At 54.6% G+C, this 14,881-nt stretch overlaps 8 protein-coding genes across 8 annotated transcripts; 3 read left to right on the top strand and 5 right to left on the bottom strand.

Annotated features, from left to right (window-relative positions):
- Position 1: 1 nt before the first annotated feature.
- WHR41_07178 (uncharacterized protein) lies at positions 2-601 on the bottom strand (the record flags this gene model as incomplete). Its single annotated transcript, XM_069375783.1, has 1 exon — positions 2-601. The coding sequence occupies one exon, from the start codon at positions 599-601 to the stop codon at positions 2-4; it is 600 nt and encodes a 199-aa protein (XP_069226965.1).
- Positions 602-845: 244 nt separating this feature from the next.
- Positions 846-1,674, bottom strand: WHR41_07177 (uncharacterized protein). The gene is made up of 2 exons (XM_069375782.1): positions 1,561-1,674; positions 846-1,506 (listed from the first exon to the last, which is right to left on the bottom strand). The coding sequence occupies exons 1-2, from the start codon at positions 1,597-1,599 to the stop codon at positions 1,009-1,011; spliced, it is 537 nt and encodes a 178-aa protein (XP_069226956.1). The 5' UTR covers positions 1,600-1,674; the 3' UTR covers positions 846-1,008.
- Positions 1,675-1,900: 226 nt separating this feature from the next.
- WHR41_07176 (uncharacterized protein) lies at positions 1,901-3,040 on the top strand (the record flags this gene model as incomplete). The annotated part of the gene is made up of 1 exon (XM_069375781.1): positions 1,901-3,040. One exon carries the CDS (start codon positions 1,901-1,903, stop codon positions 3,038-3,040), a length of 1,140 nt encoding a protein of 379 aa, XP_069226957.1.
- Positions 3,041-3,576: 536 nt separating this feature from the next.
- On the bottom strand, positions 3,577-5,048 carry WHR41_07175 (uncharacterized protein; the record flags this gene model as incomplete). Its single annotated transcript, XM_069375780.1, has 2 exons — positions 3,577-4,820; positions 4,913-5,048. The coding sequence occupies 2 exons, from the start codon at positions 5,046-5,048 to the stop codon at positions 3,577-3,579; spliced, it is 1,380 nt and encodes a 459-aa protein (XP_069226958.1).
- A 630-nt stretch (positions 5,049-5,678) lies between these two features.
- WHR41_07174 (uncharacterized protein) lies at positions 5,679-7,061 on the top strand. Its single transcript, XM_069375779.1, has 2 exons — positions 5,679-5,956; positions 6,012-7,061. The coding sequence occupies exons 1-2, from the start codon at positions 5,741-5,743 to the stop codon at positions 7,017-7,019; spliced, it is 1,224 nt and encodes a 407-aa protein (XP_069226959.1). The 5' UTR covers positions 5,679-5,740; the 3' UTR covers positions 7,020-7,061.
- A 561-nt stretch (positions 7,062-7,622) lies between these two features.
- On the top strand, positions 7,623-9,679 carry WHR41_07173 (uncharacterized protein). The gene is made up of 2 exons (XM_069375778.1): positions 7,623-9,435; positions 9,490-9,679. Exons 1-2 carry the CDS (start codon positions 7,982-7,984, stop codon positions 9,575-9,577), a joined length of 1,542 nt encoding a protein of 513 aa, XP_069226960.1. The 5' UTR covers positions 7,623-7,981; the 3' UTR covers positions 9,578-9,679.
- WHR41_07172 (uncharacterized protein) lies at positions 9,617-11,810 on the bottom strand. The gene is made up of 5 exons (XM_069375777.1): positions 11,396-11,810; positions 11,225-11,340; positions 10,111-11,165; positions 9,928-10,061; positions 9,617-9,874 (listed from the first exon to the last, which is right to left on the bottom strand). Exons 1-5 carry the CDS (start codon positions 11,695-11,697, stop codon positions 9,838-9,840), a joined length of 1,644 nt encoding a protein of 547 aa, XP_069226961.1. The 5' UTR covers positions 11,698-11,810; the 3' UTR covers positions 9,617-9,837.
- Positions 11,811-12,545: 735 nt separating this feature from the next.
- xynG (Endo-1,4-beta-xylanase G) lies at positions 12,546-13,582 on the bottom strand. The gene is made up of 2 exons (XM_069375776.1): positions 13,237-13,582; positions 12,546-13,184 (listed from the first exon to the last, which is right to left on the bottom strand). The coding sequence occupies exons 1-2, from the start codon at positions 13,524-13,526 to the stop codon at positions 12,779-12,781; spliced, it is 696 nt and encodes a 231-aa protein (XP_069226962.1). The 5' UTR covers positions 13,527-13,582; the 3' UTR covers positions 12,546-12,778.
- Positions 13,583-14,881: the final 1,299 nt, after the last annotated feature.

Raw genomic sequence — 14,881 nt, 5'->3', positions numbered from 1 at the left:
GTCACCTTCTACATCTCGTCCTCAATGAGTCCCACCACCCTCGCTTTCTACCACCCCGGTGTCCTTCTGAAGTTATTCCTGCAACATCGCGCTCAGAAAGCTGCTCGTAGCGACGCTCTCCACGGTGCATCTTCGGCTCTCCATCTCCCAACACTTGTCGCAGGATATCAGCCACCGGTCGCGTGTACTGCGCATTCCGGCAGATTTCGTGCCAGTTGCAGATGCCAAGAATAGGCTTGGATTTGCCCGGGGGCTTGATGGGAGGGCGGTCTTGAGGGGTGTGGGTCTCTTGGGGGGAGTCGGTGGCGTGAAACGCGTTCAAGAGGGGCGTGCAATCATGATAATCGTCGTGGGCGCCGTCGTAGGTGGGATTCGGGTTGGAGAGAGCTGCGGTGAAGCTTTCTTCGAAGGCGTTGTGGGCTGGGTCGTGAGGGAGCGGTTTGGAGGGAGCGGTGGAGCTCGTCTGACTGCGCTCCTGCTGGTCGCTGTTGGCAGTCACTCGCGAGTGGCTGGGTAATTGGTCTTTGAGTGAGGAGAGTGGGTGTCTTGGTAGGTCGAGGTACAGTGAGCGCCGCTTGCGTATGCTTCTGACGACTTCCATGTCGAATCGATAGATGTGAAACACCGGGAGTGATGCTGTACCAAATGATGTTCGTAGGATGGTTGATCAATCTTTGATGAGCGCTGGTCGCTTGCCATCTATCGAACTTGCGTCGTGGCATTGTAGCAGCCACGGCCCACGTGGCAGTCGCATCGTCATGTGGGCAACGCACGCTTCACATTACGCACTGCAAGTGTCGTAAAGAGATGTGGAAACTTCAGCCCTCTGGCAACTTTGCAGCTGCATGATGCCAGACATCTTTACGAGGGCGTACCGTGTATAAACACACCTCGCGTATACTCACCTTGGGAAGCTTTGGTAAGCATATGCCACTGAGGTAGAGTTCTCTGGTCGCTGTAGGTCGGCACAACAGACAGAGTTGAAGGCAATCAATACGAGCAAGATCCTCATCTCACACGTTGGACACTAACAATGACCTCTCCCAGCGTGTCGACCATCTTCTGGCGATCTACTTCAGCTTTCGCCCTCTCTCCTTCGACCTGCTTCAGCTCCTCCATCAAAGCAGACATCCTCGCCATCTGATTTTCCTCGTTGTGCCCGATACCCGGCATACTATTGATCAGGATCTCGGCCTTCTGCTCCTGCAAAATCAGGCTGCGCGCCATCTCGCGCATTGTCGACTCGAAGATATCCGGCTGGTCAGGGATGTGCGTCGGCGCCCCGTCTGCCTTGTCGGCTTTCTTGTCCTCTTCTTTCTTCTCTTCTTTCACTTTGACATTGCCATTGGGCTCTGCTTTGGCGGTCGCGGCGTCGCCGTTCGTGAGGGCTTTCGTGGTGCTAGGAGCAGGCGCAGGCGGTTCTGCTTGGCTAGGCTGGTCGGGGAAGTCGCCGTATGGATGCTTCTGCTGGATGTAGTTCAGACTGGCGTACATTTGCGTCAAGAGCTGGGCCGCTGTTAGCGTTCGCAGAGGTGTTGGCGCATCACGAGCTTTACATACGTCGTCGAGGGTGTCTTGCAGCTGTGTCAGGCGATCCATGTTGGCAAATTGACAGCTTCACTGTGCCCGTGTCAAGGATGGGTTCAAAGCGAACGAACGCTCGTCTCTGTCTGTCGTTGGGTGTAAAGAGTCGAGCGTTCGCATGTGATCGCGAGCATCAATGCGCGAAACGCGGGCCGCCTCCACGTTCGGCAGGAGGGCCCTGAGGGTTTGGCTCAGTCTGGTGACGGAAATATCGCTAATCGAGATCCGACACCTTTCTCCCGACATCTTCTTCCCTCGAACCTCCTGCGGCATATCAAGCCGGCTGATTGCAGTCGCTTTGCCGCATCGCGTCTCTATGTTGAGCCGCCATGGCTTCCTCTCCACCCCGCGCTCCTTGATGCGCCCGTCCAGCCGGATCTTCTCGACGACATCCGTCTCTTGTCTTCCGCGCCAAAAACCCGACCGCGACAATGGCCAAAGCGCCAAGTCTTCCAGAGAGGATCACAATTCCTCTAAAAAGCCATCAAAGTCGCAGCTAAAAAGGGCCTCGTCCTTTAGAAAGCTTCTTGCTAAGGAAAAGCTCTTCCGGAAATCTTCCTATAAAGAGGCAGCCCAGCTGCAGGCGAAAGGGCCCTTGCTAGTTAGAAGTACTCTGATAAATGATCGAAAAAAGTCGCAGCCAAAAAGCGAAATTACATCCGGGAAGCGCTCCAAGGGAGAGCCAGCGAAGCCGCAGCCGGAAACACGCGCGAAGGAGGTGCCGAAACCAACACCTTTGCTTGGACTTCTTGAGAGGCAAGCCCGTCTGGAGCAGAGTATTTCCAGAAGCGTAGCGGTTGCGAAGGGGCAAGCCACAAGCAGGACGAGAGCCATCATTGCAAGCTCGGATAAACATCATGACCTGCAGAGCTTCAACGAGTTCGTGGAACAAAGCGGCCTCAGCTCGCAGTCGACGGTCTATGTAGGGACGCTGTACGAGTACAGGGTCATGGAGTCCTTGAAGGCGTTTGGCTTTCGACTGCATAGGTCGGGGAAGAGCAACGATAAGGGGATCGATCTCATAGGACACTGGGACCTGCCTGGCGAGCCTCATCAGATCAAGGTGCTGGTGCAGTGCAAGGTCCCCCGTGCCTCGCCGGCCACCATTCGTGAGCTCGAGGGAGCTCCTGCAGGCGCGCCTAGCGAATGGCAGGGTGAGGGCGCTCTTGCCCTCCTCGCATCCAGTAAGCCTTTGACGAGAGGCGTGGTGGACGGCGTGCAGAGGAGCCCTTCGCCTGTTGGGGCTTTGCACGTCGATCCGGACGGCTACATTAGGCAATTCATCTGGAATGCTGTCGCAGGAGAGCGAGGTCTTGCGGGTGTGGGAGTCACAACAAAATACGAAGAGGTGCCATCAACCAAGCCCACTGCTCCCGAAGGGACAACGATGCCCTTGAAGACCGTGTCGTTGACGTGGCAAGGCAATCCATTCTCACTCAAGATGAACAGTGAATGAGTCCGTACCTGCTGTCATAGCTAATGTATAGCTGGCGAGCTGCTCGAGAGTCCAGTGGTTCTCTGCGTATGCAGATGCTGTGAATGATTTGTAAAATAGAGGGAACCTGTTTGTACGACATAATTGCGCGAGGGAACCGCGCAATTGATAGATACCATGAATGACCATGTACTATAGTCACAATGTCTGAGTACACTTCAGCTTGTAATTGCTCATCACTGACGATCACTTCTCCAAAGCTCTGGTGTATGACAGCCACGATGCCCCAGCACTCGTCGGTCAAAGTCATGTCGAGACTTTGGGAGGCGATAGTAGCATCTCAACTCGTATCCGGATCACAGAGAGGCTTTTCCGAACCGCACTCATGTTAGGATCTCCAAGATATACTAATAAAACTTCTATAGGAAATGCCAGCACCCGTGAGCTAACAGGATAGCAGAATGGCTTTACCGCGCAACGTTTTCTTGCAGAAGGTACACAATGGTTGTGGGTCTAAAAGACACGGAATGTCCCCCCATTCAGAGTCTAGCAGCGGCTCACGCTCCTTCCGTCTTCCACTCTCCCTTCTTGACCCTCTCACAGACCTCCTTCAGCACCTCAGTGCCCCACTTAAAATCTTCGAGCGTCAGATACACCTGCGCGCTCAGCCTAACCCACCACGCGTCCGCGTAAAAGTTGAACCCCATGAAAGTATCATACTCGTCGACCAGAACGCGCGACATCCAGGTGACGATCTCAAACGCCTTCCCGACGTCGCCCTGCGCCTGGTCCTGGAATGACAGCGGCAAGCGGACATTGCTGAAGAAGCACTTGGCCAGCGTCCCTTCCGCGTTCTCCATGACTTCGGTCCCGAGGGCAGAAGCCATGAGCTCGCCGGCCTCGTGCGCGAGGTGCTCGGTGTAAGCGTAGATCGCGTTCTCGCCCTGCTTGCCTTTCCAGGTGAGCTTCTTACGCCACTCCAGCGCCGCGGGCACGCAGAGCGTCGGGCCGTTGTCGACCGTTCCCACGAACTCAAAGCTGTTGACGAAGGCGGTCTTCGCAGAGGGCGGCAGCGGTGAGCGAATGTCAGCCGCGCCGTCGACTGGGGCTGGGACGAAGCCGTGGCTGGTCGGCAGGGTGGACCGCATGAGAGCGTGGTTCCGCTCCGGCACGTAGAGCACTGCGCAGCCTCTGGGGACGTGCAGCCACTTGTGGCAGTTGCTCACGTAGAAATCGGGATCCAGCTTGCCCAGCTCGAGCGGAATGCCGCCTACGCTGTGCGCGCCGTCGATGCAGCTGAGGACGCCGTGCTGGCGGCAGAGCTCCGTCAGGCGCTCGAAAGGCATGCGGACGCCCGGCTGCGAGGCGATGGTGTCGTAGATCGCGACGCGCGGGTTCTTGCCTTCGGCTTTGATGCCTTTTATGGCTTGCTCAAACTTGGAGCAGAGCTCGTCGTCGGACAGAGGGTAGGTGTACTCGACCATGTGTGAGGTCGCCGGGGTCGTTTCGGTGATGTATGCGACAGTCTTCCCGCAGGCTCCATAAACCGTTGCAAAATAGATGATCACATCGCCAGGCTGATATACCAGGTTTCGCAGGACGGTATTGGTGCCTGTGCTCGCATTGGGGACGAAGACACAGCCTTCCACAGGGGCCTTGAGATACTCGGCGATAGCCGCGCGAGCTTCATCGAGCGCCTTGGGATAGTCATAACGAATGAAAACATCCGGTCTTTCTTCCGCTAGATCCTGGTAGTGACGAAGGACATTGCCGATTTCTTTGGGATAGGTGCCAAAGGAGCCTAGCGAAAGGATCAGCCATTGGATGCAATCTATGCCAGACGGACTGTGCCAATTGCATCAAAATGTTTCAAAATGGCCTAAAATGGCCTACCGTGGTTGAGGTTGTGGTAGCCATCGGCAATGGCGAAGTGTTTTCGTGCTTCTGTACCGCACTCGATGGTCTCAGAGCGTTTGATGGCCGCCAGCGGGTCATACTTCGGCCGGGGTGTGACGTTTTTGAGGACCATTGTTCCGTCGATAATGGGATCGAAGTATTAGAGCGACAATGCCAGAGAATCGGTGCTTAATATACTGTTGCCACAATGATTGATGCGATTGCAGTCACACTGTTGACTCATGCACCGAGCCGGATGTTGAAGGGCGCGTTTCTAGCTTGACTTGTAACCTGGAAGTCTTGATTACAAAATTCACCACTTTATATCCGAAAGTTTGCAGGGAACAGGCTCTCCGATCCGACTGAAGTTCTTGGAGGTCTAGAGTTGAGGGCTGTATTCTGCTCGGCTCGGTCAAGTCACAGAAATAAGAGTTAGGTGGAAGGTCGTCAGAGGGTCTCACGGCCCACCTGCAAACTGTTATCACATGAAGTGTACCTTATGTGCATGAGCATCACAGACCAGAAATCTCAAGGGCAGAGCATTCCAGCAATTGATAATCTGTGTACTTCGCAATTTCCAATATGATCTCGAGAAACAGTCTTTGCCATAATCTGTATGTGGGACCCTAGTAGACAGTTCTCTTGCTCTGCAGGCCCGCCACACGGTCAATTGTCGGAGAGAAAAACGTCCGAACTTGCGTGCTGGGGGTGGTCTACGAGACACCAATAGCTTCGGGCCAAAAGCATTTTGGGCTTCAATAGGAATCTGTGCATAAGACAGCGCATCTGCGAGGCTAGATCTCTTCCTCACTGTTGCGCGCTCCAATGTTCTCGCGCGGCGGCGCAAGGGCGCTCCGCCACTCCGCGCGTTGCTTCTCCAGCACAGCAACCCACCAAGCCGACTTCACGCACGCGGTCATTGGAGGTGGTGCTGTTGGTTTAGCTATCGCCAGACGGCTGCAGCAGAGAGATGGCGTTAGCACGGTGTTGATCGAGAAGCATGGGATGGTGGGTAGCGAGACGAGCAGTCGCAACTCCGAGGTAAGTCTGAGTGTCGCATTGCAGACAACACAACATGGCACTGATCCACGAGTAGGTGATACATGCTGGGCTGTATTATGCGAAAGACAGCCTCAAGACGCGACTATGCATACAGGGCAAGGAGATGATGTACGATCTCTGCAAGAAGAACGCCATTCCTCACAGCAATTGTGGCAAATTGATTGTCGCACAGACGGAAGAGCAAATGGGTGAATGCCACAAGGTCCATGATTTTGCGAAATCGATAGGAGTGCCTATTGGATACGTATCTCGAGACGAAATAGCGCACAGAGAGCCTGAAGTGCGCGCGGAAGCCGGTGCTCTAGAGAGCCCCACGACCGGCATCGTAGACTCACACAGCTACATGCAGTTTCTGCACGGTGACTTCGAGAACGAAGGAGGCGACACTGCGCTCGCAAGCCGCGTGGTAAGAGTAGAAGCACCTTCGCCAGGCAGTCCTGACTGGAAAATCTGGACGACATCGCCTGGGCAGAGCGCAGCAGAGGATGACACATACATCACTGCAGAAACTGTCATTAACAGCGCCGGCCTCTATGCCTGCGACGTCAACAACATGATCTTACCACCTGAGAGGCATAGGACACAGTATTACGCCAAGGGCAACTACTTCAGCTACGCCAAATCGTTCCCCAAAACCTCAACACTCATCTACCCGGCTCCAACACCGGGACTCGGTGGCCTTGGGACACATCTCACCCTCGACATGGGAGGTCGCATACGTTTTGGACCCGACGTAGAGTGGGTGGACTCTCCAGATGACCTGGCTCCGACGAGCGATCCGGTCCGGTTCACCACAGCCGTGCAGTCGATCAAGTCCTTCCTCCCTGGAGTGGACACTGATGCCCTGGCTTTGGACTACGCAGGTATCAGGCCTAAGCTGCAGAGGATGGGTGCTGTCGGTAGCGGCAAAGGTTTCCAGGACTTCTACATCAAGAAGGAGGATGGGTTCGAGGGCTTCGTCAATCTGCTGGGCATTGAGAGTCCAGGCCTGACAAGCAGCTTGGCTATTGGTGAAGAGGTCCATCGTATTATGTACGGCTAGAACCAAACTCCCACGAATGTATGCAACACCCTTTGATGTGTAGGTCATGTCTTCCACGTGAGACACGGAATGGGCGACGTTTCCCAGGGGGCAAGGGTGATCTTGCACGTGCTGCTCGTCGATCAGCGCCAACGAGCTCCGCACGCCTAAAACATCGGGTGTGCAGCTCGTGGATCTAACCCTCGAAACCGTTATTTTTTTTCCCAGAATATGAAGGCGAGGGTAGCGCGCCATGTTACCTTAACATTGCCGAGAAGCCTTGGGAAAGTGTCTGTCGACGCGAGCGTGCATATGCCGTACTCACTCTTCAAATCAATACGCCACAGACTCCCAGATGAGGTAGCGCATATGCTCGATGAGGATCCCGCCGGAAAGGAAGACTAGAACCCGAATGCTACACCGCGCTACATGCCATGCCCATGGTCACACTTCGGCAGACCTACGCATCGAATGTGGAGCCGAAGCGCACGAAGCAACGTTCCCCGCGCACATGCTCCGCCAGCAGCCCAGGAACAGGAAAGTCAAGCGTCGCGCCAGACGTCATGTCCACTGCCTTAACTCTACACCGACCAGATACTGGTGACTGATGAGATGTTCAAATCGAGGTTTTCAAGCCACTAGTCCATGGCGATGGCGCTCAGCCATCTGCCTCCTGTGTGATGTTGGTGCATGCATCACCGTTGGAAAGCAGGTCAGATAGGGGCTGCTCGTATGGAACCCTCAAGGTAGTCACTGGGGACTCACTCGGGTGATCAACCCACCGGGAGGGGAAATGCGAGTTTGACGCACGGAACGTCGACCACTCCTGCAGTCACTGCCGTTCGGCGGACGCTAAGTCGAGGTAACCTCAGCGTGGTAGAGCTGCATAAAGGCAGCGATCGCCCGGTTTGTTGCTTCACGGGCTGTCTTGTTGATTCATACACTCCAACGCACCGACTTGAAGCGTCTGCGAAGAAGACAACATGGTTGGTTTTCGTGAGCTTTCCCTAGCGGCTGCTACGTTGGCTGTCTCCAACGCCCAGTGTCCCGACTACCTAGACTACGCCGAGCAGCCACACGGTCCATTCTCAGACGGAAGATACAACCTTTCATACCAGCGACCGGAACCAGGTTGTCGGACCTTCAACTCCTCTGTAGTCGAAGACACTGTCAATCGTGTCAAAGGAGACATCTCTGATCCCGATCTGCGAAGACTGTTCGAAAACACATACCCGAACACGCTGGATACTGCGATCAGATGGAAGGGCTTCGCCGAAGGAAGCGATGAGGACCTTTGCTTCATCATTACGGGGGATATCAATGCGATGTGGTTGAGAGACAGCGCAAACCAAATGCAGTCGTACCTCCCACTGCTAGAGGCGTCATCATCGCCAGATTCTATCGCGTCCCTCTACCGCGGTGTCATCAATCTGCAGGCTCGATACCTCCTCACGTCACCTTACTGCAACTCCTTTCAGCCGCCTGTAGAATCTGGCATTGAGCCTGCACCGAATCCCTCGGCCAGCGAGGATACTGTGGTCCCACACTATAACAACCAGTCTGTGTTCGAATGCAAGTATGAGCTCGACTCAATTGCGTCGTTCCTGGAAGTCTCCTCGAACTACTGGAAAGCCACTCAGGACACCGAGTTCTTCGGCAAATACAGCTGGATCTCTGCCGTGCAGGCAGTGCTATCAGTTGCGGAAGCGATGATGACGCCCACGTACGGTGAGGACGGCCAAGTCCTCGACTCGCCCTACACCTTCACGCGTCTGACCAACCGCGCGACTGAGACTCTAGCTAATGATGGTATCGGGAATCCGGTTCAAAATGGCACAGGCCTTGTGAGGTCCGCCTTCCGACCTTCGGATGATTCTACGATCTTTCAGCTCTTCATCCCCGCCAACATGATGTTCTCTCGCTTCCTGGGATCCGCAGCAGACATTGTCTCAGCACTCGACGGCTCCAACAGCTCCGAGCTCGCCGGCCGCATGACAGCCATGTCCAACAACATCCGCGACGCCATCAGCAAACACGGCATCGTCGACACACCCTCACACGGCAAAATCTACGCCTTCGAAGTCGACGGCTTCTTCTCCCAGAACATCATGGACGACGCCAACATCCCCTCGTTGCTCTCCGCGCCCTTCCTGGGCTACCTAGACGCCAACGACAGCGTCTACCAGAACACGCGCGATCTCATCCTCAGCGCTGGGAATCCGTACTTCATGCGCGGCCCGGTGATCAACTCTATCGGCGGACCTCACCAAGGCCCTGGCATGGCGTGGCCGATGGCGAGCATTGTGCGGATCTTCACGAGCGACGACGACGCGGAGATTACGGGGCAGTTGCAGGAGATTGTGAGCTCGACTGACGGCCTGGGATTGATTCATGAGAGTATCAATTCGTTCAACGAGAGCGACTGGACGAGGCAATGGTGAGTTCGAAGATTCCGCTCGTTCCTTGTGACCCCCTCTGACTGGCTGCGCAGGTTCTCTTGGGCGAACGGGTTGTTCGGACAGATGATTCTGGATCTCGATGATCGCAAGCCTCATTTGCTGAAGCAGAGCTTCCAGTGATCGGCCATACTGCTCACAATGACACGCGCCTAACGAATTCCTTTGCAGTTAATGCTAATGCAGATTTCATAATGGACTGTATGCAAATTCTTGACCGCGCAAGGCAGCTGATCATTCCATGATGGCAGACAAACAAAATGCTAGAGATCGGCGGAACCAGCACCCATAACAAATCAGCCCAAAGTGCAGCATCTCGCGATCCTTGCAATATGATCTCAATGGCCAGCCATGGCAGGAATGTTTCATGCGTGTTAAAGACCTCAGTGAGGCGCGTCCTCGTCCTGGTCGAAATGCTGACTGCAGACGCGTCAGCTCGACAATCGATCAAAAATAGACGTGATACATCGTACCTTGCGAAAGGCGACTTCTTTCTGAGCGCCCTACCCTTGTAGAACCACCAGATGGGAATTGGCACGAACAAGAGACTCAGGAAAGCGAGCAGCGTGCTGGCCCATTCGAAGCCGAGACGTTCGTACATTTGGCGCTGGACGAGGTCAGTGATTGTGCTTGGTGAAGGTGGAGGAGGTACTCACAGCAAATAATGGGAAGATGCAGCCGACTGTATTGCGCACCAAGATGACACCGGCGAGAGCACTCGCCGAGAAGACTTGGTAGCTGTCCACAACATAGTTCAGCACGCCCAGGATGACGATGTAGATACCAGCTCCGAACAGCGAGGATCCAACGATAGGCACGATCCAGTGAATCGACCTGTAGGACGTCCAGGCGAACCAGAAGAGCGAAATCGGAAGCAAGAATGCGCCAAAGCGGGCTTGTCCCATGCGTGCTTCGGGGACGCCTTTGCCACCGTTGCGGGCGACTTGGCGTAGGTAGTACCTTTCCTGGAGAGGGTAGAAGCATGCTGCGACCAGAGCGCCGACGGCGATGCCGAGAAAAGTCAGGCCTGTCTGTCCCGTGTTGAAGCCATGGCCCTCTTCGCTGCCGAACACGAGAGAGAAGGACTCGTTGAAGAGGTAGACCACGCCATAGATGAAGCCGTTGTAAGCGGCAGCGGCCATCGTGATTTCCTCCGTAAAGAGGAAGCGGAAGGGTCTGGTGAGGTTGACAGCAAACAGTGAGTGGATGCTTCGCTTCTCGCCCATGGAGTGTGCGTCGAAGACTCTAGTTGCGGCTTCAGGATAGCCTTCCTTGATTAGGACTTTGCGGAGCTGCTTGGCTTTTTTCTCAAGGATGGTGGAGTGTCTTGTCTCTGGCAGAAGGAAGATCATAATGAGGAGAACTCCTCCAGTAATACCCATCAAGGCCCAGAACAAGTTGCGCCAGCCCTCATTGAGCACGAGGTATCCGCTGATAACCAGGGCCATGGGAGGACTGAAGGTCGACGACAGACCGTACACCATCATGGCATTACCACTCTCATTGCGCTCCCAAACGTCTGAGATGCTACCTCCAGTGTTTGTGAGAGGAGCAGAGCCACCGAATCCTTGGAAGAGTCGGCAGACGATAACGGTGTTCATGTTTTGTGCCACCGCCAATGGGATTTGGAATACGACGAGCACGAACCAAGAGCCAATGTAGACTGGGCTGCGGCCAAAGTATTCTGACAGAGGTGCGAGAAGCATGGGTCCTATCAATGGACGTCAGTCTGATCCAATTATACGCATCCGAGTTTCGACGTGTTCATACCAACGGCAAAGCCAAGCAGGTACATCGACAGACCCACAGTGCCCAACTCTGCGGAGGAGTTGAACGCGGAAGTAATGTCTTCAGCCGCTGAAGAGTAGCCACCAGCGCATAAACATCTGTGTCGCTCCGCATTAGCATGCAATTTCTTCCAACGTGTAGAGCTGGACTCACGTCAAGAAATTGAGAAAGCTGGCAAAGCAAGTAATGTACCACTTCTTCCACTTAGGCCATTGCCGTGGGTTCGTCGGATCATCGCGTTTCCATGTCAAATACATCGCCGGAAGGTCATGGGGATCAGCCCTGACCCTCTGCAGTATTTCGTCCTGATTCAATAGAAGTCCATCTTTTTGTCCCTCTTCAATACGCGTCGGGCTTTCATCGCCAGAATTGTTGTTGGCATCGAAGACAGCACCTTCATCCTTTTTCTCGTCATGGGGAGCCGGGGCTTGTTGCGCGCTCGTGATGCCGGTCATGCTGGAACTGACTGCCAATGGAAAATACGAAGAAGGACGCAAGAGAGGCAGAGAGAACGCAAAAAGGACGCGAGTGATCGCTCTGAAGAAGGGTCTACATGTTTCAAATCTCTCGCGGCATTCCAGGTCTTACCTCACAGCCGTGACAACTCTGTGTCAGCAAAAGGCGGGATCAGGCCCCGTATCTACCGCACGTCCACGTTGATTTGGCGGGCTTTGGGGATATCTCCATGGGAGGCTCCACAGATGCCCTGGACCCGTTGGAGGGCAGCGCAAAGACGTGCAAAGTCGGTCGGAAAAGTCGGGAGTCAATGGTGGTTCAACGTCATCACGGGGATCCGCGTCGCCACGCCGCGCATTGCCCTGGGAGACCTGGAGTCGTGCAGTCATGTATGACACAGTCGTGACAGGTTTGGGGAATGCGAGGAAACCACTCCCTTGAATCCTTCGATGCGTCTTCCAGAACGCGCCGTGGCCGATCTTTCGTGCTCGCTAAAGAGACACTGCAGCGTTATTCGCGAAGTCGCTGAAGGATGCTCTCGGCTCCACAAAGGTTCTCCAGGCACGTTCGTTCAACTGTTCGGCTAAGGCGGGTTCTTCGAGCCAAGCTTCTCTTGTCACATTTCCGGTCCGGCAATCCTGAGCTTGATTCAATTTGTCACGTGGGCGCGTTTCCTGCGAGACCGGCGTCCCCAATTTTCGTGCCCAGGCACTCCACCCCTTTGGCCACATGGTGGAGCTTCTACTTATCTTACTAATGACTGTGTAATGTTGTGAGTGATTGTCATGCCGTCCAAAATTGCTCGGAAAATACTGTACTTCGACTTCGATGGAATGGCAAGATAAACTGCGACGCGACTTCCTGGAATACAACGACTATGAAAAATGACCGTGTTGAGACGAGCGTTAAGCTCGCTCCTGTCGTTTGAACGGCCCAAGATCGAACGAGGACTTTGCAAATCGGTCACTGCTTCACTCCCAGTAACCTCTCGCCTCACCCTCATACTGGAAAATTTCAACAACGGGCTTTAATCAGAGACCATGACAAGACAAATCAGGCCCCACCTCATCTTCATTCCATTTACTGCGTCTGCACATAGATGTCGGAGCTACCGCTGCTCTGGTAGCCCTCAGTCGCGACGATCTGGTAGTAGTGAGAGCCGAGGTTGAGGCCGTAGCGAGACCAGGCGTTGAAGTGGTTCTGCATGTTGACAGAGCCGCCGACACGCTTGTTCTGACGAACGCTCCAGTATTGTTGGAACGTCCTCGTTCCATCGATGCTGGGCTGGTTGACGCGAGTGGAGACGTAGACGTTGTAGGTGGCCCCGTCGGTGGTGTGGCTGCCCTTGTACTGAGCGCCCGAGCTGGGGTTGTAGGTGCCGTAGTTCTCGATCACGTAGTATTCGACGAGCGGGTTGCGGGTCCAGCCGTAGACCGCAAGGTAGCCGTTGCCCTGAGGTTGGAAGGAGCCACCGTAGTTGATGGTGCTGGTGCTACGTTAGTTTAGGATTGAGAGTTGAGATCGAGAGGAAGACATACCGGCCAGTACCAGGGTTCCAACCCTTGCCGCCGACGAAGTTGCCGGTGTTGCGCCAGGTCACAGAGTAGCGGCTGCCCGCTCCCATGGTGTAGGTGGCGTCTCCGCCACCGTCAGACCACCAAGAGTAGAAGTAGCCGTTGTTGTAGCCCTCAGAGTTGGGGGTGACAGCGCGCTTCTCAATGAGCGTGGAGTTGTCGGCATCGTCACGCTCGTGAAGGAAGTCAAACGGCGCACTGATGACGCCGGTGACCGCCGTGAAGGCAAGGAGGAGAGACTTGATTCCAACCATGATGCGTAACGGAAGATAGCTCAATAGGCAGTATCTGGAAAAGCTGATGTTTGCCAGGTACTTGGCCGCAAGAGACGAGGTTCGCTTTGAGGTCTATATAGTGTCGTCGACAGCAAGCAATGCGCTCTTCTGTTTCAATTGAGCCTGAAGTGATAGATCATGGCTAACGGAGATGGTTGGCATTGGCGTTGGATCTTGTGCTGGGCTACGACTTTGCTGGCTAGGCCATACCGGACGTGGATGCTCCGTTCCAGGAGGTTCATCTCTGAATATGCTCACGAGAGCCTCAGAACGCTCCGTGTTAATCCCCGGTATTATCCAGATCGTGTGTGGACGACTGATTCACAAGGGTACGCCCTGATTGGCAGCTCGGATGCTACTAATAGCCGTGGTTGTAAGCCTTATGCCGTTTTCATAGTCTCGAGCGTGTACCTTGCGCCTCGGTTAATTCGTCTTCAAGGCCACCCCCTGGACGCTAATACTAGCCTTCTTGGCGCCAACCCTTTTGATGAAGTGCAACTTCGCTAGAAGCGATTCTGCTATCTGGCAGGAGTAGTCAGGCGGAAGTCTTTGCTGAGCGGATGAGTCCGGTGGTGGCTATTACAGCCAGTCTATATGGCCAAGCTCGGGCGAAGGAAATTACCGTCCTGTCTTTCACGTGAGCGCGGTGAATGATGACTGATCCGTCCAAGAGGCCGTGGAGGTAGCGCAGAGAGTCTCTAGCGCAGAGACTCTCGTCCTGTTGCTTCAGGCGGGGAAAGCTCAATCCACGCCTTGCCCGAGGCAGTGCGGTATGCGCATGATTCTAAGTTGCGGGTCTGTGTAGATGGGGGCGAGGGTATGAATGGCAGTGCCCCGCACATCAGGCTGACCATCCAGCAGCCTGATTTCTACAGGCGGTCCGAGGCTATTCCCTAAACTGAGTGCCTGTCAGCAGGTGTGTTGCACTTGCCTTCTAGGAGTGGATGTTGCACGAAGTGCGGTCTGTCGCTGGACCGAGAACTCCCTAGCTTGGGTGGCTGTCCAATCATGGCTGTGATCAGCAGAACACGATTTTTGCCTGAATGCCGCCTATCTCTTTTACTTTACTACTTGCATGTATAGTGACCTGTCGCAATGTGCCAAGTACCTGGGATTCAACTCCGCCTGAACGTCATTTGAATCCTCAGACCGATCTGACTCGTCGGATGATTAGGCGGATTTTTTGGCTTGATTCGAAACGTCTCCACGACTCGTTCGTACAGTGACTAGAACCGGAGAGGGAAACTGCTCGTGAGAATGTCTAAGTAACATTTTGACATGAGAGAACCGGTAAAATTGTGTGATGCCATTTTCACGGAGCTAATCTTCTGGGA

This window comes from Cladosporium halotolerans, assembly GCF_011745625.1.
Source record: "Cladosporium halotolerans strain TM138-S3 chromosome Unknown Sca31, whole genome shotgun sequence".
Taxonomy (NCBI): domain Eukaryota; kingdom Fungi; phylum Ascomycota; class Dothideomycetes; order Cladosporiales; family Cladosporiaceae; genus Cladosporium; species Cladosporium halotolerans.
This window is presented reverse-complemented; position numbering and strand designations above follow the sequence as displayed.